At 38.5% G+C, this 24782-nt stretch overlaps 1 protein-coding gene across 1 annotated transcript; it reads left to right on the top strand.

Moving 5' to 3' along the window:
* Nucleotides 1-4: 4 nt before the first annotated feature.
* On the top strand, nt 5-13567 carry drd3 (dopamine receptor D3). Its single transcript, XM_083529587.1, has 8 exons — nt 5-391; nt 2987-3286; nt 4414-4526; nt 6013-6149; nt 7250-7443; nt 9989-10060; nt 10821-11178; nt 12690-13567. The coding sequence occupies exons 2-8, from the start codon at nt 2999-3001 to the stop codon at nt 12884-12886; spliced, it is 1359 nt and encodes a 452-aa protein (XP_083385713.1). The 5' UTR covers nt 5-391; nt 2987-2998; the 3' UTR covers nt 12887-13567.
* Nucleotides 13568-24782: the final 11215 nt, after the last annotated feature.

The following is a 24782-nucleotide window of genomic DNA, read 5'->3' as shown; positions in this document are numbered from 1 at the left end:
AGCGTGGAAAGAAGGGGGATCATTTCACTCATTACTTTTCTCAAATACTGCTTTGTGCACATCGGGGCTAATGGACAAATCTGAACTCTATCATTATCAGTGTGTTTGGTGCAGGATGCTCTCCACGGTGCAGGACAGCACTCGGCTCGCGCTCTCAGGGGCGACACGAAGACGCGTCCTCACGGCAGGTGCTCGCAAAAACCTCCTGGATTTTGGTGGAGTTAATGGGTGTCAGAAAGCGCAGCGGGTGTCTGGCAGCCGGCATTGAGGAGAAGCTTTATATGCTCTCTAACCTGAAGAAGAAAATGGAGAAGAGAACAGGCGAAGAGTCGGGAGAAGTTTGAGCGCGTGCACACGAGCGGGTCTTTCCCGAGCTGAACGCCCAACAAAGGTAACATCATCCGCATGGGGGTTTTGTATTTATTGATATGGTTTCTATATGTGCATGTGTATGTGAGTCAATCTTTTTTAGATGATTAAACGAATTATAGACTTTATTGCAGTATTAAGTTACAAAACTTCACTGTTTAGTTCATTAGAAAGTTTATTAAATATGACCATTAGAAACGTGTCCTGGTTTTCACCATCTCAGCCTCAGTCTGTTATATTCCAGCAAAATAGTCCTGTGTCATGCTGTTCATCCAGAGATAAATTAGAATATGATATTAGAGGCTAATGCCATTTGTTCATCTTGTTGTCTAGCATAATCTAATAAAAGACTGAAGTATATCCAAATGTGGTCTTTGAGTAAATCTGTCTGAAGGGTAAATTCAGGATGTTCATTTAGCACTTATATACAACACTCAATGCAGTTTTTTTTTCACTGGACAAGCTATTTATCAGAGTTTATTTGTCCATAATCGTTGGTGATTCATCAATGAACATCAGTGATTATTTGCATAGTTGATTCTTAAGTTCCTACTAAGGTGTCACAAGCCATCACCTTTTAGCCCAGAAACCACCCCCTCCCACACAAACACACACACACACACACACACACACACACACACACACACACACACACACACACACACACACACACACACACACATACACTTTCTCCTCCTCCCCCTGAGAAACGTTAGAAAGTCATTTTATGACTTGTCAAGACACGTCATGAGGGATTTACCCAGACATCTAACCTTTACTAGACCTACTACTAAAACTTCCAATGGAAATCCTATATAAATTTTTTTGATCAATGAAAATGTAAAGATTTTTAGGACGATGCTTATTTTACCAAATCCATTGTGTGCAGAATAAATTAGGGTGTTTTGTAGAATTTCCAAAGATTAATGAGAACACAGCAGTCTCTTCCCTTGTGCTGGCTCAAGGCTAATTGAAATGGGAGCGTCAAAACAGAAAATAGAGGTCGAATGAGGACTGACCCACACTATTGTTAGTTTTATTGCTGCAAGCCGAAATTAAACCCAATTAAAATTGATGCACAATTAAAACTGTACATGGTGGTATTCACTCTCCCTCAATTCACTCTCAAGCTACTTCCATTTTTTATTGACTTGACAATGGCATATTTTCACAAAGCAAACTGAACATAATTCATTATTCAAGTTGTAAAATAATTGATTGCAACAAGAACACAACTGCTACCAATATAATACTAGCTATTGTTACTACTAATAATAGCTAATATGTGTTAACATGTACTATATGTGTATTTGCAAGAAGGTCATTTACATGTTCCTTTGATGGAGATGGACGAGTAGACGTTATAAACTGTACTCCCTAACTTTTCAGGATTTTACACATTTTTTTCCCCCCAGTTTAGTCACTTTCTAATTCACAATAGTAGAGAGAAAATGCTAATTATCCTTCAAGACATCACAAATGCAGCTAAACATACTCAGAAAAGACACAAACTTCCTGCACTAACTAAGGGTAACTTAGATTGTCATGGGATAAAGAAATATCAGTTCACCAAAAGAACATGACAATTAAATCATGTTGAACTCGTTTTTTTTTTTTTTACATGTATTCAGGGAATAAAGCAATCTCTTCTCTTTAGTCAGACAGGATTGTTAGTGTGTCTATAGCCAGTGTGTTCTGTCTATACAATCTATAAAGCATAAGCTATAAATTAAACACTTCAACCGAAAACCCTATACTAAAGAAATGGCCAAGGGCTTATTACAGTTTTATTGCATTGGCTCAATTTTAATTATAATATTAAAGTGCTGCTCAAACAGCAAACAAGCAATTGAGAATCACGACAGACCCTAAGTAGATCTGTGTTAGGTATAGATCCTTGAAAAATAACAGGTCACGACTGTGAATGAGGAACTAGAAGAGGATAGAAGGTTCATTCTCTGCTGAAATCACTTTAAGACCTTTAATGAGGAGACAGCAGATCCAGGCTTAGCTGTAGGTCCTGTACACTGGGAGACTGCAGATGAAGAATTCTCTGTAGTACAGTAGGTGAGACCATTGAGAACATGTCCAGGAATTGGAGGTATTGAGAAGGCTGAAACAGACCTGATTTGTTATACTCTTTTAACTGCAACTGTTAAAATAAATAAATATTTATATACTGCATATAGAGATATAATTGGTTACTGGTGTAAAATCTGCTTAGTGAGGAACAACAGGCTAAGGCTTTTCAACAGCATCTGTTCAGTTGCATACAGCAGTTCCAGCCGTTGCTGTAAAAATCTAAATTTTCTTTAATCTCTGTTCTGTGAGACAGTAGGTCCAAGTGTAGGCCATATTGAGAAAGAGAAAGCAGGCCCATGCTTTACTGTAAACCATGTTCAAAGAAAAGTGTATATTCAGGGGTTGCTGTTGTTTTTCTTCATGCCTTCTTTCTCCTTTCTTCTCTTTTAAATATTTTACTCTTTCAGTTCATTTTCTGAGCTGTTATAGCTCTGATATGAGTCTGCTTCTATAAGTCTATGCTACAAATAGCATTTGTAGCAGTATGTTAAAAATGTTTTCCTCTCAGATTCCTTAATCCATGCCTGTTTCTCAGGTTTTACTCTCCATGGCAATGTTACACAGCAGTGAATGGTGGTGGAATGACTCGGAGCGATCTGCCAATGTGATGCCGAACTCCAGCCTGGGTCCAGTTGAGGAGGATGGGGTTCGCAACTACTACGCCATGTTCTATTCACTACTCATCCTGGCGATTGTTTTTGGGAATGTTTTAGTGTGTTTGGCAGTGGTTCGAGAAAAGTCGCTTCAAACCACAACAAATTATCTTGTGGTTAGTCTGGCTGTGGCTGATCTGCTGGTGGCTTCACTGGTTATGCCTTGGGTTGTCTATTTAGAGGTGAGCCCAAAGAGACCATATTTCTCATGCACTGTAGCTGTACTGTTCCTGAGTAGGACAAAGTGGTTAATGAAAGAGAGTGAGTGAGAGTGAGCGTGGCTATATTTCATTTTAGTTGATCGATGGATGTTGTTTTGTCCCTGTCTCTCCATCTGGCTGGGGGTCTAAGGCAACAGGATGCAACAGCAAAATTTGTAATTCACAGGCAAGGTCAAAAAATGACAAAGGATTTGCTTCTCAGGCAAATCCATAATGACTTATATCCATAAAGTCATATTAGAAGACAATTTCCAAAGCAATTTGTACAATCAACTGGAAAACAAAGACACATGGAAGTCAGAAACTTGTTTGAATTGTGTGAAACACAAAGGGGTATATTCACAGATTAAAGACACAATGAACATAAGTCAGAGCAGCAAGTGACAGCAATAATGAGTGAGGGCGATGGTAGGGAAGAAATAATGAACGCAGGAGGAGAGAAGAAAGGAATAAAACAATTGAAGCATAGTGTTATTGGGACTGGGTGATATGATCCAGCCTGACATGTAAATAGTTAGTGATATTATACCACAGTGGATTACTTTCTGAAAACAGTATGCCATGAAGTTACTCAGTTTATACCAGAGAAAATTTCCAACAACTACAAAGTTTAATTTTTACTTAATTATCAAATAATAGAAAGCTGGAGCCGGTTAGTTCCTGTTAAATAGTTACAATTATGATGCATCTTTTAGCAGCTACAAACAGAGTTCAAGACTTTAAAAAAATCGACCTGAAGTGATATGGTATTTTAGGGGAGCGAAGCAGCTAATAATCTCAGTTCATTAGAGTGTGTCACAGATATAGCACTTGGGGACAACATTTCAGTAGACGAAACTAGAATCCGTATTACAGAGCTGAAGCATCTCTACCAGGTAAAACTGCATCATGCAAAAAATATATATATTTTTTTTATAAAGGACAATGATGAGAAATTTCTGGGTATCTGTTTGTGCATTGGACAAAATCTTACTAGTTCGTAATGTTGTGGAAAGTAGTCTTGCCGCTTTAGGATATATTTCTGTAAAGTGATTATGTTGGCAAGAGTTTGAGTAAAGCATTTGCATGTAAAACCGCTTTGTTTGCAGGTGGTCGGTGGCTCTTGGCTCTTTAGCCGTTTGTACTGCAATATTTTTGTGACACTGGACGTGATGATGTGTACAGCCAGCATCCTTAATCTGTGTGCCATCAGCATCGACAGGTAACATCACCACTGATTATTCATGGGGGTAATGCATGCAGATTATTCATCCGCAGTAAGGAATTTAACAAGACAAGTAAAAGATTGCTCCAAAGCTAATAGTTTTACATTCTTTAGTACTGAGTAAGAACTGTGGTTTGCAATTCAGTGTGAATGGCCTTCCAACCAACCAGTCGATTCTACACTAGATTTGTTTGTTGAATCTGTACCAGCCTTAATGAAAAAATGTGCTAAGCAGATATGATAGTAAAAGCAAGAACGTGTGGTACATATTTCATATACATCAATGAAAACATTAATAAATATACAGCACTTAGAAACCAAGTTTATTGCTCGTCCCAGACCAAAATTGGATTTGTAGAATCGACTAATGAGGTCACAATTCCTATTCTTCAACAAACTTGGAAGAATAGGAATAATTTTTAAGGCATGTTCAATGCAATGCTTTTGCATTAATTGGTAAAATAAAAGGAGTGCGGTTCAAGGCCACGACTGATTCAATTGAGCACATCCCATTCTTTGTTTCTGAAATGCATGAATCAGACATGTACATGAATGTTAATCCTTAAAGAAAATGTTAGTTTTCTTATTATACATTTCATGATAGCAGTAACACGAGCAACCAGGAGTGGGCAAAGTATATAAATTCGCTTTCATTTTAATTATCGCTTTGATGACTTTCTTAGAAACAAGCCACGGCTTGCCACAATAAAACAGACACTTTTAATTAACTTTCAAAGTTAATTAATTTGGAAATAGTGAGGGTGTCCGCGGATCTGAGGGGATTTTAATTACAATCCGAGCTGAATGGCACGGTTCAAACCTTTATCATCGCTGTCATTATCATATCAATTATTTCAGCGGCAAAACTGCAATCAACAAAGAAGCAGTGCGCTGGTGAGACTACAAAACGAGCACATTAATATTAATTCTGTTCAGACACAGAAGGCTATCTTTTTTATTACAGATGTTCACACATATCCCTTGTCTGTCTTTCTTCTTTCTAATTCGTTCCTGTATCTAGTCTATGTGTCCACATTTGTCTCTGCTTTTACTCCTTTTACTTCATATCACTCTATTAAAGCAATGTAGGCCAAAAGCTTAAACACAGATTGCTGGGTGAATGTGTGGAAAACAACTGCCCCGGATGTGTATGCCATTTATTATTGATACCTATACACCATTATTAAAGAAAGCCTAAATCCTTCTGCCATAGTAATTATATTTTAGAGGGCAATAAAAAACACGCCTGTTCAGTTTGAGCAAAGTGAAGAGATAAATAATTAAAGCTCCTGTGGCAGCAGAATAAATAAACTGTGAGAATATAAAAATGGAGCATAACCTGAGATGCACAAAGTATGCAAGGTAGGCAATTCTATGCATTTTCCCACCAGTAGCTTATATTTATGACAGGCATAATATATAATACTTTATATTAAAATATTAACATTGGTACGATAATACGGTATTTTCTGTTTCTCTGCAGGTACACAGCCGTAGTGATGCCTGTACTGTACAACACCACTGACAGTTCACGTAAAAGAGTGTCAGTCATGATAGCCGCAGTGTGGATCCTAGCCTTTGCTGTCTCATGCCCTTTACTGTTTGGCTTCAACACCACATGTGAGGATGCAGATGTTTCTAGTCCTGTATCAGTCACAGGATGCCAAAGATTTCTTTCGGAATCGCATTTGTTGTATGGTCTGTTATGTGTGTGTCTCTTGTGGTTCTTAAATGAAATGGTTCTTACTTTGCTGAAATTGACCTTTTTAACACAGTGTTTAACTTTTATGATTTCGCTTCTTTTTCATGATTAAAAAAAGTTGTATTCAGGTTTATATTTTACAATTAATTACGTTTGGATTAATAACAAATCTTTAAATCTTCCTACAACAGCACATTGCTCATAGTTTTATTCCTCTTTATTTTTCTTGAATCACAACAATTTGTCAACAATTGCAGTTTTTTGAATCAAAGAATCATATTTCATTTATTCATTTAACTACCAATTATACATTTTATTATTGTTCACAAAACAAGTTATTTCCCGCAACTTGTGCAATTGTGCAATAAGAACCAGGTCATGATACTGGAATGAGACGTACACACCTCTGTATGCTGTGTGCCGATTGATTTTGATCAGAGCTTGGATTTGCTACTTCATAACTAATTATTAGATCAAAAGTTAACAGTAAAAAAAAAAACATTGAGACTTTCAAACAGTTTGAGAAAAGTATTTCCGAAGCAGAGATGCAATGTATGATATACAAATAAGCCTTTCAGGTATAATACAGCAGCTATCTTATATTGGTTCCCAATAGATCAGTCCCGCTCTGTCTTCATAACAGGGCAGATTAGGTATTTGAATTTTGATTATGTTACCTTAGAAACAAGATCATTTATCTGTGCAGTCCAAAGATTTGTACAGATGAGCTTATTGATTACATATAAAGACTTAGCTGACTTCATCACCCCCTGACTGTTATCACATCATGTCTTTAATGTCTCGAGCGCAACTGAAAATAAAATAAGCTAAATTTTGGTGGACGGTAATTGTGATTAATGACAAATAGATAGTATAGACACACTAAATTCCCTAAAATATAGCCTCATTAGTTTATCTCCATTCTCTAATGATGTTATAGTGATTCAGATTTTATATGCACTTTCTATTATTAGTACAAGAATTATTAAATGTATTTATGGTATGTTTGTGTTTGCAGATGACCCACTGGTGTGCTCCATATCGAACCCTGATTTTGTCATCTATTCATCTATAGTGTCATTCTACCTTCCCTTCATGGTGACTTTGCTAGTTTACGTGCGCATTTACATCTTCCTCAGGAGGAGGAGGAAGAGGATAACGTTTCGGCAAGCCAGCAGTGAAGCTCCGCCAAGACCAACGCTGCCAACTGCAGTAAGTGGAACACATGTTCACACAGATGTGTAGCAGGAAATGAGGCATGGGTTTGGGGCCTTTTGGTGGATTTTGAGTTTTGAGTGAATTAAGGCTGATAAAACACGTTAACGCAAATACATTTTAATGGCAAAAATTTTATTAACACATTTCTGTTTGATAATTGTTCATGCTCTATGTTGAGTATGGTTTCACTAATAATAAACATACTTTTGCATAAAGCATTTAGAACAGATAAAAATATGCGATTAAGTTGCAATTAATCACGAGTTAACTCATGACATGTGATTAATTGCGATTAAATATTTTAATCGAATGAAAGCCCTAGTTTAAATATTTATATATAATAAGTTCCTTATGCTGATTCATGACCAGTTAACATAACACACAACTAATGCAGATGATTCTAAATGTTTCGAGATAACGATAATAATAATAATAATAATGATAATAATAATAATAATGTTTGCATTATGTAATTGCACTGTGGTGAGTTCTCCTAATGATTCTTCAATATTTATCTGATCCAAATGTCAAAGGCACATGAACATGAATCCTTAATATGTTTAATCAGATTTTAATGGCTTCCAGCTGCTAGCAAGAGAAAAAGAATGAACCACTCAGGGTCATTTTTCCCCATAGCTGTTTGAAAGCTAGCTAAACACTGAGCCTAGGGGTACTGAATTGACCAGAGATGAAGTACTACAAGCGTACTGCAGAAAAAAGAAAAGTCTTTATATGAATAAAGGTCATTTTTACAGGCTTCTAACGGGCATTCACCTAACTGGTGGGAGATCTCAAGTTCAAATTCAAACGATGCCAAGGGACACAAGGTAGCAAAATTAGCTGTGGGTGGGAGAGAGGGCATACTCTCTTTCTCCTGTCAATTAGAGCAACACAAACCAATCACAGGTGTCTGTGAGCTCATGTGTGAGGAAAAAGTCAGATGGTACTTTCCTCCAAGTGCATATACTCTGCCCTGTGACACAGCAGGAGCATCTGGTCGAAATTACACTGGGTTCATGTGTCTCGAAGGACGCACATGTCTTCCTCTTCCCTGGTTGCCAGCTGTCAGGCGATAGGTAAAGCTGGCTGGTGGTGAGAAGTGACCAGCCTGGGGTGGAATCTTGCATCATGTTTAAATAATTTTCCTAAAGGTGTTTTATGGCAGCATTATTAATCTAAGAAGATTTGGCAAAAACTTACATACATTCAAAATCCATGGCCATATCATATTTATCAATATAATTGTACACAGACCTCCTCCTCCTTTCTTTCGGCTTTTCCCGTTAGGGGTCGCCACAGCGGATCCTCCGCACGTTTGATTTGGCACATGTTTTACGCTGGATGCCCTTCCTAACGCAACCCTCCCCAATTTATCCGGGCTCGGGACCGGCACTGAAAGTGGCTGGGGATGGTTCCCTGACCGGGGATCGAACCCGGGTCGCAGCGGTGAGAACGCTGCATCTTAACCACTAGACCACCAGGGGACCTATAATTGTACACAGACCATGCTCTACAAAACCTGAAATTAATTCCTGACCATGCCAATGTGTTCATAGATTGTAAAAACATAAAACAGACCACAAGATATTAATAGAAGCCTCTCTCATGCATAAGGTGTTGGTGTTCCAGCATAACATGTTACAGATCAATTTTGGATCACTAGCCAAACTGGTATTATATTTCTCCATTTCAGATACGTATTTCCCAGCAGAGCATGTAAAGAGCATTATTTATCGCTGGAGCAGGTCAATCTGAGCCATATCTTTGATCAGCAGACGTGCTTTCTGTTTTTCTGTTGAAATTGAGCCGGGACCTTGAAACTGTTTCAACAAGGCCATTTCAGTGCTATTTGCTAATCCCCATCTACCACTGAGAATTTTTATACATTACTTTTACACAGATATTAGACCTGAGCACAGCACCTGAATTTTAACAGATAAAATGTCTCGGTTAACCTATTTTCAATTTGTGCCTCATCTAAGATTTCTTTCTAAAATACCTGGAGTAAGATTGTGAAAGAAAAGGTTAGTCTTTTCAGATTCTTTCTCCCCAATCTTATTTTTTCAGGTTTATTTGAGTGCGACTGAAGTAAATAGTACATAGGACATATTTTCTTCAAAATTCAATTCATGTTTTTTTTTTGTTTACATAGTACACTTACTAAGAAATACTGTATTATTGAAACAAACCTATGCAAAACAAAGTTCTATTGTAACTGTGTTATTAAATTGTGCCTGCTTTTTAAAGATTTCATTCCCATACCTTACGTAGCCACGCCTGTGTTAGATAGTTTTTAGTACTTTAACTACATGTTGAAAAAGTCACGGACCATAACCATTAGGTCTTTGTACGATTTATAATATATCTATGCAAGTCATCTAGTCATGTGTAACAGGTGAAAGATTGTTTTTCTTTCCTCTTGTTTTTTTTCCCGCTCTTTTTTCCAGTCTGCTCTTAAACCTTCTCTCCTTTTCCGTCTTCTCTTTCTCCTCCTCTCACACAAATTCCCTCTGCTTCTCTTTCTGACTCTCTCCCTAAGGAGACATGTTTGCAAGAGGACGCTCAGAAAGACAGACGCGACCTGTCTCCCATCAGGATCAACGTGGTAAATGTGTGTATATCTTGTGTGTTATACACTTGACACCTGGTATAAATATCCCCTACTGAAATAGGTGTGTGTGCCGAGTGGCTCCTCTCTCTAATGAATGGCAGTCAAGCTTGCTCTTTATTTAACCCAGTGAGTCCATTTCGCCATACTGTATTATTCTCCCTGGAGATGCAAGCTGTGGGATGGAAATCTGCGATCCCAAAGCGCAGGTTCTTACAGCATGTCATGCTGGGTGCAACGTTCTTCTCTCAGGGTCTTAATGCTGCACTGTCATACCAATTTTTCGCACCAATTTTCATCCCAAAAGAGCACCTTAGCAGTGAACACGACAGTTAATATGGCATTGAAAACGTTCGAGGCTCAGGAGTGAGATGAGAAAAGCAGAAGATGCAGAGAGCTCTAGACCTGATATGATGTATGGATTAATTAAGTAGCCAAATAGGGTATCATTGGTTTAGACCAGTAAGTAAAGAAATCAATATCTTCAGCAGGTAATTTATCAAAGAGCATTAAAGTGTTTAAATATCCATTGCTACAGGCAGAGCTGATATTAAATGAAGAACCTTCCAATGTTGTGTTTCAATGGTTTATCTTCTAATGCTATAATTTTTAAAGGTTCGAATTGTTAGATTGTTGAAATAAAGGTGGTTCTGGTTTTGTTTATTGCTAATTATTAATTATTTACTTTTCTATTGACAATTTGCAATATCTAGCTGCTGACACTGGTAAATACTGTCACATATATTGTTAATGGAATTTCCAGGAGAGCACAGAGAAGATGGGTCGTCCCCAGCTGCTCTCAGGCTGCCTACGGCGAAAACGACCCAAGACCGTCCCCGTTGATAATTCTCTCCTTCCCCCGGCGGACACACCGAACTACTGCAGCATCAGCCAGGCCTCTTTCGCTCGTACTGAACCTTATCCCAAATGTGACGAAGAGGTGGGGCAAGAAGAAGAAGAGCAGGCGACTGTGAGGAGTAGTGAAGTGAAGGAGCTGTCTAACGGACGTGCTCTCACCACAGCTCGGCCTCGTCAAGTCTCACGGTGTAACAACCAGAGCCGCTACAGGAACCGACAGTCCAGAGAGAAGAAAGCAACCCAGATGCTTGCCATTGTACTGGGTGAGTTCTGCTGTATGTACTAAACTGAACTAATAGTCGGTGCCGAGTACAAAGTCATGTAACAAACTTTTCAAGCCAGCAATAGTGCTGTAATTACACACCAACAGCAAAAATAAAATCTCCAGAAGATCAAACCTTGCTGTGCTCTCTGGGAGGTAGGGATGACATTACTTTTTCTACCATCAGTCAAAGTAACAGTAACCAATTATCTGTATCTATGAACTTATTCATGCACAAAGGATGAAAAAGGAATAACCCTGACCACTAACTTAGTGTTGGATTCAAAAACCAATATAGTACATACAAAAATTTCAACATTTATCTCAAGATGGCTCAACAAGGATGGGATGTGTACTATAGTGTTAGAACCCCAACACGGCTATATTGTATGTACCAGTGCTACACACATTACCATATCTTTGTCCGTTCTGTGCCGATGAGCCACTACTTGAATATAATTTTTTATTGATCGCCACAGGATAAAGGTTGTCTGAAAAATTGCACATGCAATAACAGTAACTGTATATGTACTGGCTAGTGAACCTGAAAAAAAAAAATAGCTGGACCACATTGGTACAAAAACATTCTGAGAGCTTATTTGCATGAATCAATGATGAGCTGCAGATGGAGAAAAAATAGCCAATCAATGTAGATTAGTTCTTAGTTAGCTGGTGCACAGTAATTTACCTGCTATCTCACTTTCCTGCTGACACCTGGCACAAGCTCCAACTCATCATCTGCTAAAAGAAAGATAATGTGCACCTGCTCCTAGGAATCTGGCTGCAAGCCCACTGTAATATACAGACACCGAAGCCCCTGCATATCTCATGGATATACCTTTATCGGAATGTCTTTGGGGTTTACCACCTAATCTAATCTTTTGAGAAAAGTCAGTAAGGGATTTAGATACATTGATTCACTTGTCCATCTCATTGCTTGCCTGGAATTTAAAAGCAGCCTGATCACATCTCGTAGACCACTCTGTACCTGGGCTGTGCTAGCTGTCCACTTGGAGCAAAGCTTTCAAGGGATCTGTGGCCAGTGTCATTCAGGCACACTCAGAGTCGGACTCTGTAAAATAAGAGTGACGGCTCGCTAAGGACCCAGAAAACAATTTTATAGAATGAATGCTCTGTTGCCGTGTCGAAGCTAGCATAACCTGAATGAATGGCATTGAGGGTCATCTGAGGTGTCGTGATAGTTAGGGAGGGATTTAAATCACGTTAATGACAGCTGCCTTAGCACAGTGTCCGACTGGACCTTTTTACTTTTTGTTCAGAAAAAGTTGAATAGTGAATGTTAGAAAGAGTAGCTGCTGGAGGTCTAACATTTAAACATTGTATTTACATATATCTGTAAAGACTAATGAGCATGCCATGTTTGATGTTTTAATTAAGAGTAAATGCCTAGTCTCTTGTCTGTCTTTGTGTGCGTGTGCGTGTGTGTGTGTGTGTGTGTGTGTGTGTGTGTGTGTGTGTGTGTGTGTGTGTGTGTGAATGGATTTCCCCCAGGGGTCTTTCTTATCTGCTGGCTGCCTTTCTTTGTGACTCACATCTTGAACACTCACTGTCGGAAGTGCCATGTTCCGCCCGAGCTGTACAACGCTTTTACCTGGCTCGGCTATGTCAACAGCGCACTCAATCCGGTCATTTACACTACTTTTAACATCGAATTTCGACGAGCATTTATCAAAATCCTGACCTGCTGAACTTTATTTTGTAATTTTTCACACATCCCTGCTGTAGAATTGGTACCAACATGTTAGACTTTTGAAAGCTGGTCGTCGGCTGGCCATGTTCTAAATCACTTCATGCTTCCAACAAAGAGCCCAATTTTAAAAACTGCACATTTAAGGGCCACTGGATTCACTAATAAAACGAGGAGAGAAAAGTGTTAGCCTTTCTGATTTTTTGGATGCTTGAACTGACTATGAAGGACAAAAGTGGATTGGATCAAGCAGAGAACACTCCAGGACACAATCGACATCCCCTGGACTAAAAACTTGTGGATTACACTGTTCACTTGAGGACCTAATTTGTGTAATATGGCCTAAAAGTGGTCTGGTTCACATATCAGGAGATCTCAAGGGCTCAATCAGAATCTGAACCCTTTATGGACCTAACCAGACTGTTTCTTACTTTTTTCAGTTACTGGTCTGGTGCTTCATCTGTATTTATAAATGTTCAGAAAGAATCCAGACAGTGTTTGAGGAAGTAAAGTTTTATGTGTAGTCTGGTATAAGCATCTTTAAACAGGTTGCTTTGAGTCCTAAATGGCATGAACCCATGGTGGGGGCCATTACATTTGTAACATATTTATATATATTGGAAATTAAAGCAAAAAAAATTAATGAGCTTTGTTTTGATCAGTCCAAAATAGAATCACTGAGGAAGAATGACCTTGAGCCAAGGCACAAAGAAAGACAAAGGAAAGACGAAAACAAGGTGAAAGTGTATTAAAAAGAATGAAATCAGTGCGAGTTTGTTTTCCAAAAAAGCACTAAGTCATCAGACCAGCTGGAGGCCTGCTCTGGAGATGAAAAGAAAGGAAGAAGGATGGAGAGACAGGAAATGTACACCACATTCGAGTGAATTTAGACTTAAACGTTTTAGCTCTGAAAAGCCGCTGCTTTGTTTGAACCTATTCAGGAAGCCTCGTTGTTCACAGTATAAACACGTCTCACAGGCATGACAATGTGGGTGATGGCAGCTGCCCTCTCTCTCTGTCTGTTTAAATAGTCATTCATAGCAAAAGACAGATAATGAATTTGCTTTGATTTGTCTTCAGTCATGTGGCGTTCTTCCTCTGTCCAGCTTACTCACTCATTCAAGCTGCTTGTCTCTGTTAAGCTTTTACAAAATGTGAGGTCCTGTCACTGTGGCTTATCGCTTCCTGTACTCATTTCTCTATGAGGGATTGTGTGTGTGTGTGTGTGTGTGTGTGTGTGTGTGTGTGTGTGTGTGTGTGTGTGTGTGTGTGTGTGTGTGTGTGTGTTTGTGTGCACGCTTTTCTTTTCCCTGTTGGCTTTGAAAGCAGATGCATCTTAAAACAGCACAAAGGTATTAACAGCAACATGCAAGATGTTTTACAGTATGTCTTATAGCAGTTTATTTTCAGTGTCCAGCTGCTGTTGAAGGTGCTAGCATTTGCTTTACCAAAGATATTGTCAATACACATAAGTTTCCTTTTTTTTAAAAGGATGTCTTACCAGGAAGATTTATTGTTTTCAAAATGCATGACCAAGCACAAGATGACCAAGCACAAGTGTTACTCTGAATAATGCATACCTTCTCAAAAAGCATACATTTGTAAAGTATGCTTGTATTTGTTGTAAATAATTAAAATTAACATACAATGTAGTCAAAAAAGTGATCCAAAAGCAGTTTAGAGTATACAAATAAGGTGATAAAGGAGATGTGAACTTTTAAAGTGACTTAAAAAAAATGTAATAATAAGGAACAGAAGAAACCTCGAAACCCTTTACAATCATCCAGGGTAATACATATATTGACCAGTATTCCCAGTAGCCTTGGGGTTGGTAGGGCTACTAACTTATGCATTCATCTGTAGCTGGGAAAATTCAGTGATTAAACGGATTAACCCTCTCACGGCATTTACATTTCTACAAAACAGTCTGGTAGTGATTGAATGAATAAAGAGATCCATGGGAGAATGCGCTTTAAGTGCTGAAAATGTGTGAACTAATTGGGCCATAGGGATTCAGAGTCATTCATGCGAATTTATGAGGTACTTTATCAAGAAAAAGTACAGACATGGAATAGTTAAAGCCATAAGAAGCAAGAAAGTGAAGAAAGCAGAAAGTAGTGAATTAACACTTATAAAGTAGTGACTGTGCATTATAACAGATTATATGATTGTACTTCATAAAGGAGAGAAATGAGAGGGAGGTGTGAGATCGAATTCCAGCAGCGATCAATTGAGCTTTGTGCTTGCATGCTTTGCATAATACCTGAAGCGGTCGAACAGAGCAGGGCCCCTGGGACGTTTAGAGGTTTAGTATTGGCAGATTGATGATGCGTTTTACTGTCTACACACAAACACACGCTCATACAAAACATGACTGTGCTTAAATTGCTTACATACATGGCTGGTTGGTATGTCATTCAGAATGCATGATTCTGTTGTAATAATGTGTGGCTTCATTATTCAGAGTAAACCCTGAAGGTGTATGTGTTTGTCCTGAAGTGCTAAATGATGAGCTGTGTGACACTAAAGCGTGAAAACTCCCCCCGCCTGGGGTCCAATCTCCAAACTCATCCGGCATTTTTCAGCCGTTATTGGCTGCGGCAGCATGTGGATGCGCCGTAGCTGGAGATACTTATGGAAATTTGTCCCCCAGCCTAAAAGCCTGCTACCTCTTTTAAACCTGAGTGAAACGTTTTCCCAACCAAACTAGCTTCAGCACAATTCCCAATTCCTGTGCTGTGCTTAAACCCTCTGGCTTTAGTGTGATAAGAAGTAGAGCAGAGCAAGAGAAGCCATGCGTGACTAACATACAAAAACTATAAAACAATTCATTTACAATAACTCAATGGAGCGGGTTTTAATAAGGGTTAATAAAAGTTTAAAAGGGTAAAAGGGATTATGACACTTTTTGGACCCAGTCCATTTATGATACCACAGAAGCAACATTTTTCATATTTCTTTCTAAAATATTCAAGTCAAGTTTTAGGGCAGTAGTCTCCAATTTAAGTCCAAGTCACCATGCTGCAATTGAGGTTGTGGGGTGGGAGTAATGGATTACATTAACGCATTGCAATAGGGATGGTACAGTGGCATAGGTGGCATGTTAATGATGTTCAACATTTCAAAATTCTGAGTTCAATCATGAGCAGCTTTGTGAAAGTCCTCTTATTTGTAATGCATTCTGTATTCCTGCCTGCTTTCCAATGTTGCTATGATAAGCTCTGGCTCCATCACCACTGTGATGAGGATAAGGCATTATTAAATTACTCAAGTGCCGCTGAGTAGGTTCGCAATTTTAAATTTTTGTAAAATATCCTCTGCAATGAGATCAAGATGTTCCAGTGATTAAAGCATCACTCTGTAAGAGCAAAATGCACCTGTATGGTAGATACACCAATTAAAAATGGCTAATGAGTATTTATATTTGCATGCAAGTAACAATGGGGATTTAATACCCATAATACTTGCATATTTTCATTACTTTTTTTTGTGTGTGCTAATTATGCAATAAAATAACCACTACTACTATTTAAGAAAAATTTTTCCAGATTATTGATTGTCCCAAGTAGAACTTTTAGTTTTCTTGTTGTTACCAATACCAATACATAAAGGAAAAAAAGGTCTGATGAGGGAAGGTTAAATATATGATTCTTCATGGTGCACTAGAAGTACAGTCCTCGACATGTACCTTGCCCTTTGTTTGAAAACAATCCTCATTCTGTCACTGGAATGGATTTTACTGTCCTCCCTATGTAGGACACTTAGTATGCTCACTTCCTGTAAAAAAGCAAATTAAAAAATCCACTGGCACTAATGAGAATTGGAAATGACACATTTTTTTTTGTTTTCGATACCAGAATAATTACAATATAAATATACACATTATCTACCTTAATGATGCTTTAATTATTTTACATATTTCAACTCTTATATTGTGGATGGTGTGACTGATGTGCACAGACTGCATTAACATTTCAAAAAGCCCCTGAAAACACTAGGAGATAAGGAGAAAATGATTATCTTCACTACAGCCACTATCTATCACCATATCAGGGCTCTGATTCAGCAGTGGTGAGACACTGAAGAAGATCAATGATTGTTATTTCTAAGCTCATTGAGTCTCACTTTTCATTCTGTCAGGCTTTCTGACCAACGTCAGCATCTGTATATTTATCACCTTAGCACAAAGCCGGTGTGACTGCTGCAGAAAGTGAGAGTGCTAAGCAAAACCTTTACTATTCTTTATATAGGAAGGTATGGTATGTGTGAATTTCTCTAAGAGCTCCGTGTTTCAGGACCTTGACATCCAAACATCCTGCTGGTGATTGGAGTCAGAGAAAATTTTATGGCTGAAATTGAAACAAGGGGAATCACAGGGGGAAAAAATATTCTATAAACAGTTGCTGAGCTGCTCTGAGTCACTGTGGAAGTGTAAGTTCTGTAATAGTAATGGGCTCAAACCAGAAGCATTTTTAAACATATACAGTGAGGAAAATAAGTATTTGAACAACCTGCTATTTTGCAAGTTCTCCCACTTGGAAATCATGGAGGGGTCTGAAATTGTCATCGTATGTGCATGTCCACTGTGAGAGACATAATCTAAAAAGAAAAATTCCAGAAATCACAATATATGATTTTTAAACTATTTATTTGTAGTATACATCTGCAAATAAGTATTTGAACACCTGAGAAAGTCAATGTTAATATTTGGTACAGGAGCCTTTGTTTGCAATTACAGAGGTCAAAGGTTTCCTGTAGTTTTTCACCAGGTTTGCACACACTGCAGGAGGGATTTTGGCCCACTCCTCCACACAGATCTTCTCTAGATCAGTCAGGTTTCTGGCCTGTCGCTGAGAAACATGGAGTTTGAGCTCCCTCCAAAGATTCTATATTAGGTTTAGGTCTGGAGACTGGCTAGGCCACACCAGAACCTTGATATGCTTCTTATAGAGCCACTCCTTGGTTATCCTGGCTGTGTGCTTCGGGTCATCACCCCTCCATGATTTCTAAGTGGGAGAACTTGCAAAATAGCAGGGTGTTCAAATACTTATTTTCCTCACTGTATATCTAGAGAGATTAGAACAAGAACAAGCTATCATTTTTTTTATTTTGCTTTTCTTCTCATAAACTCATCTAGTTTAGCTCTCTTGCAGAGGTCAGAAGTTACTGCATGTTCTTTGGCCAGTTTTAATTTGGAGTTGGACTCTTTTTATCTCTAACTCCAGTTGAAAATATTTGGGAAAGTAATTACTTACTTTACACTATAGTTACATACCTATACACTGATAAGCAGGACAGTGGTGACTGTGGTAAGAAAAAAACTCAGGTGTGACCTGTGTGCTGTTAGACCCAGTGGAGGAGGTGTGGCCTGTGTGCTGTTAGACCCAGTGGAGGAGGTGTGGCCTGTGTGCTGTTAGTCCCAGTGGAGGAGGTGTGGCCTGTGTGCTGTTAGTCCCAGTGGAGGAGGTGTGGCCTGTGTGCTGTTAGACCCAGTGGAGGAGGTGTGGCCTGTGTGCTGTTAGTCCCAGTGAAGAAGGTGGGGGCCTTAAAATTCTTAAATAGTATAAAAGTGTAAATTGCATGAATCACATTGTATTAATTTGCTGACTACTTTATGTCATACACAACCTTGGTAGTTACTTATCAAGATCAGATTCTCACAAAAGGAGAGATAAACAGCCCTGACCTGTGAGATAATTCACACCATTAAATATAAAAACCTATTGTCTCACTTTTCTTTCTTGTCCCAAAAGTTTTGCCATCACTGACACACACTCCAGCGAGGCCTGTCCATCAATTATCACTGCTCATTCATGTACCAAAGTCTGCCATAATTCCAGTCTCTCTCACTAACGCTCCAGCGGGTTGAAGGTGATGGAATTTCTTCATGTTAATTGCTTTTTTAGCTGGTAGGTTGTGTGCCATGGAGGCCGGCTTAATGGAGCCATAGACAGCAAAAATTTACTAATAGATGAAAAAGATAAATTTATTCATGACAAATAACCCTAACACCCTAACACACTGTGTAAACATACTGATGTGGACTTTAATTCAGCAGGAAAAATTATTTATATACACACACACACACACACACACACACACACACACACACACACACACACACATATATATATATATATATATATATATATATATATATATATATATATATATATATATATATATATATATATATAATCTTATTCAGAGTCTGCTTTTAGTAATGTTAAAGCAAATGATTAATAATACATTAAATCAAATGAGACAAAGTGGCGCTGTGCCATTAACCATCTAGGGAAAATATTAATTAGAGCTTATTTAAAGCTTCATGATGGAGCAGGTAGAAACAGCTGGATATCTGGAGTAAGGACTGATCAGAATCTCCTTGTAGCTGGAGCCTCTACCAGGAACACTTGGATAAGATGTCATGCTTCATAGAAGCAGTAAATAAAGTACATTATAAGACTGCGCCATTATGCTTGACGAAAACCATCAGGTTCCATCACATGTTCAAATTGTGTAAACATCAATCAGAGTGATTACAATGTTGTAATCAGACACACCATTTTAGATTATTGGCCTCTAAAACCACACCTTATTACAGTGATCCGGTTAACAATCCTTGGTATTAGAACTATTTTCCAAATGCTTTAGAATTTTTGGAGATAATTGTTCAATGACCTTTCCTAAAATCATTCCTTGCTATAGCCATTGCCTTGAATGGACAGTGGTTTAATTATTTAGATTGCTTGACTTTCTATTTGAGACGGGAACCGAAAATGATTTTTGACTTGACCCTGTGAACCTGGTTCATGTTGTGAAGACGAAAGAAGAAAATAAAGTTAATTGGTGTGCTTAGATCTCCGTGTTAATCGGAGCGAGAGTACTATACATGCCCCCCACAGTGCTCAATCATTGGATTATTATGCACATAAAGTCATGCAATCAGTGGAATATCTAGCATGTCAATACACACACACACACACACACACACACACACACACACACATAATTTCTTTCAGGATGGTTGGCAATTGACACAGCTGTGCCTCAAATCCACCCGAAATCCACACACACAATTTCTGAGACACTCATACATGTTTGATGAGGCGTCCCCCTCCTCATCAGTCAGTGTAATGGGAAAGGTGGAACGAGGCGACAGGCAGTCAAGATCTTGTTCAAACACTCACTTATCACACTGGATATCAATCACAGCACAATCCAGCCTTGTTACATCCCAGCATACCAATGCTTTAGCCATATCCAAAGCATTTAAGTTCCTCACAGCCTAAAGGTAAAGTATTGGACCACAACTTTTGCCTGCTTATAAAACGAAAAACCTTCAACATCGTAGAGACTTTTAAGCATTTATGAATTCATTCTACAAAAAACACCCTGTCCTAAACATCACACCAAGCTAGACACTTATTTGACACTATTTTAATTGGATTTGATAAAATCTTAGCCATAATATGACAGGCCCTGGGTATATATCTCATTTAACGCTACTACAAATTTGTGCTTTCATTTCCAGGCTATACAGATTTTATTTACTACATGCTTCTGTTCATTTCAGTAGCGCCTTGAAGGAGATGAGGGAGATGAAGGAAGTGGACTTATTTCTCCAAACATATTGGAAATTATCCCATTATTCATCCGTGGCGCTGCCATTACAGATTTTCCACTTATAAGGGATGATACACGGGTTCATCCAAAGTTCCTCTCTTTTGTAGCACAGGCTCCAAGTTTCAAACTCTGTTGAAATAAGTAAAAGTTCCTCAGGCTAGAGGAAAAGTTCCTCATGTGTTTTTATTGCTTGATTCTTTTTTTGGAATTAACAAAGGATAGTTCTTGAGTAAACCAGATCATTCCAAAGCTGTTCTTGTGTATCTCAATTTTAGTTACCAGATCAGTGAAAAAGAAAGAAAAAGAGAAAGAAAGATCCTAATGAAATTATTTTGAATTAATGAGCAGATGTTCAGTTTGTCTTTTCCAGAGAGAAATGTAGTCAAGAATTCTTCCAGTTAACATAATATAATATCTAGCTGAACGCTCAAAATGCTGTGGTTCTACAAGACAAAGGGATAAAGAGCTCATCTGTCCATTCATCCGTCCTTTGATTTAATTCATAGAATGATTATAGCAGCTGTCTTTATCAGCGATTTTAAATAAAGTATATTAGGTATACATCCAGATGCCTTCACTCAGTTTTCATATTCATTTTGACATTCATGTGTATTTATTTTTACACATTGTAAGTATTAAAATTGATTTAGGATATAAGTATCCAGACTCATTACTCATTAGTTTGTCAAAGTACCGTGGCAGATTTTTAAATGCCAGTTACCTAGATACTTCTTGGGTTTAACTCTAAACTTGGACTTGCAGATCTTCCCAATTTTCTCTCTATAGGAACTCTCCCGTCTCTATGAGTCACTGTACTGCTATTTTCAGGCCTGTCTGGAGCTGATCAATCGGGCTTGAGGCCAGGTTCTGTCGGGACCACTGAAGGACGTTTACCGACCTGTCCTAAACGCAATCATTTTCACATTGGACATACCGATTGGAGATTTTGAGTGCTCTGGACCAGGTTTACCTCAAGGGCGTTACTGTACCTTGATCTTTAGAGCTTTCAATCGATCCTGGTGTATAAAGGTGTATAAAAGCTTTGCAGTACAACTCACAAGCCTGAGCCAAAAAAATCCCAAACTGGGAACTTTTAAGCCTTTTTGACTTTTTCCCTTCCTTGTTGATTTTAATCTACCACTATGATTTATGAGATGTCACAAAGTCACCTACCTTACATTGACTTTACTCAACTTTCCAGATGTGAACAGAGTGCAAGCTCCATTTATCACCACTAACAGGATATACATGAAAACAATTTGTTGCTAAAATATAAGACATGAACGCAGATTTCAGGAAAGGTCACGCACCCTGTTTGACCTATTCAGAGCATAGCAGCAGACGCCTGTGGCCTTTACCTCAACTCTGTCTGACGTCACGAGCATCTGGGGGGAAAACACAAAATAATGGAGCATAGGGAAGTAGTACAAGGCAACCTGGATATGTTCATTACCTCTAGTTCAAATCAGGACTTGCAGATTCCCAATGGAACACAAATCTTGAAGCATCTTGAATTTACCCTGGAATAAGGGACAAGAATTATGTACCTAATATTTCATCCAGATACTTAACATGGCACATTTTGTTAATTCATGACAGTACGGGCCCTGATTAAATACTGATGTATTGCTTGTCACAAGGAAGATAAAGAGGAGGCTTTGACAGAAATATAATATAATTTAACATGACAGCAAGATCAAAAATATTATTTTGCTAATTATGGAACAGACCCTTCATTGACACAATTGGATTGAAAGTTTCAAGTGAGCATCTACTGTACTTACATGAATCACTGTCAAAGGTCAGATTTAACCCTAAACCTAAAGATCTAAGCCTTTTTCAACAGTGGAACAAAGAGGGGATCAAATTTGACTAGTAATGGAGTAAGTTAAATATTATAGCATTTAGAATGTGACTAGAAACCCTTATTTGTGTCCAACATTAATTTACTGGGTTATATCATCTCTTTTGCATCACATTCTCTTATCTTTAAAGGTCGAAAAGACTTCTTTAGTCGTCTTGAAGCACAATAATTGCAAATACTGAGTTACTCTAGTACTGATTATGTTAACCTTATTATGGATCAGTAAGAAACACAAAAATAAAATAAAAAACAGATTCTTTTTCTTTCAACTGTACATGGAACTGAATTGTGAGGTGAAAGACACATCGAGTGTCACAAAATGGCTACTGTTTTGACGTGTTTATTAAACAATACTGATTTACAATAGAGTCACGATGAGTCAATAAATCTTTACGCCTTTCCATGTTATTAAATTTGAAGTGGGTGTATTCGGCAAGTGTGGAGGCTGCAGAAAAGCATCCCGCACAGCGAGACTTTTAATGATCCGCTCTGGACTCTCGCTGCCAAGTTAATTGGCTGAAATGATCAGGCTACGAAAGTCACGCAGCACCTTTTAAATAGAAACACTGCCTGCTGTCATTTTATACACACACAGTGCTGTTAAGGTCACGCTAATCATGTCAAGTCAAGTCAAGTCAAGTTTATTTGTATAGCGCTTTTCACAACAGACATTGTCTCAAAGCAGCTTTACAGAAAACAACAGTGAAGGTGAATGGTGTGCGTTTGTCCCTGATGAGCAGCCGTGGCGACAGTGGCAAGGAAAAACTCCCTTAGATGATATGAGGAAGAAACCTTGAGAGGAACCAGACTCAAAGGGGAACCCATCCTCATATGGGTGACATCAAAAGTTTGGTCATAAATCTTTCAACAATACAGAACAATTTGTGATCATCATAGATCCAGCATCAGCTTCTCCATGCCAGGGCCTTTAAACACTCGGCATCTACTTCTCCATGATCATCCATAGGTCCATAATCTTCACGAGGTGGGACGTGACTGGAGCTGGCCAAACCTCAGGAAGCCTCGGGATGGGGAGAGAAAGAGAAGCAGTGGAGAGGAATTAGCGTAGCTGCTGTTCATGATATTAACAGCACAAGTTGATAATGTGCATGTGATCAGATGTTCTGGAGCACAAGGTTGTGATGTGATGTGCGTGATGTGTGTTATGTGTAGGCTTTGCTAAAAAGATATGTTTTTAATCTACACTTAAACTGGGAGAGTGTATCTGAACCCCGAACACTGTCAGGAAGACTATTCCAGAGTTTAGGAGCTAAATGTGAAAATGCTCTACCGCCTTTAGTGGACTTTGCTATTCTAGGAACTACTAGAAGCCCAGAGTTTTGAGATCTCAGGGAGCGTGACGGATTGTAGCGTGTTAAGAGACTGGATAGATACATGGGAGCCAAACCATTTAGTGCTTTATAAGTGAGTAGCAGTAGTTTGTAGTCTATTCGAAACTTAATAGGAAGCCAATGTAGGGACGATAAGATTGGGGTTATATGATCGTATTTTCTTGACCTAGTAAGAACTCTTGCTGCGGCATTCTGAACTAACTGAAGCTTGTTTATTAATGATGCAGGACATCCACCTAGTAATGCATTACAGTAGTCTATTCTAGAGGTCATAAACGCATGGACGAGCTTCTCTGCATCAGATATAGATAACATATTTCTTAGCTTAGAAATATTTCTAAGGTGAAAGAAGGCTGTTTTTGTAACTTGATTGATGTGATTTTTAAAAGATAAGTTGCTGTCTAAAATAACTCCCAGGTCTTTTACCGTTGAACTAGTAGTTACAGAACAACCGTCTAAATGCAGGCTGAGATGCTGGAGCTTCTGTGTACTATTTTTTGGGCCGATGAGCAAAATCTCCGTTTTATCAGGATTTAATAGCAGAAAGTTATGGGTCATCCAATCTCTTATTTCTTCAACATACTCAGTTATGCGAGCTAATTGAGCTGTATCGCCTGGTTTGGATGAAATATATAGCTGGGTATCATCAGCATAACAATGGAAGCTAATTCCATGCCTTCTAATAATATTTCCTAATGGAAGCATGTATATTGTAAAAAGCAGGGGTCCCAGAACTGACCCTTGTGGCACGCCATAATTTACTAGCATTTAAATTGACTATACAAACATCGAAACCAAGGCTACTATGCCTTCTGAGACCATGTCGGCAATCACACACACAAATCACGACAAAGGACCCATCCATGTCCTTTTGTCCCACAAGGTGTCATGTGATAACTAAGTGCTGTATACGCAAGGGTTTTTATGCTCTCGCCAGATAAACAGAATTCATTTTCAAAGCTCAATCTCCTAGAACCCACTGTTTATATGATGGTTAAAAATTGGTGCATTTAGAAGAAACGCTAATAAAATGCTGAAAAAGCTGAAGAATTAAG

This window comes from Silurus aristotelis (assembly GCF_946808225.1).
Source record: "Silurus aristotelis genome assembly, chromosome: 25".
Lineage (NCBI taxonomy): Eukaryota > Metazoa > Chordata > Actinopteri > Siluriformes > Siluridae > Silurus > Silurus aristotelis.
The sequence above is the reverse complement of the archived record's forward strand: the minus strand, read 5'-3'. Positions and strand labels throughout refer to the sequence as shown.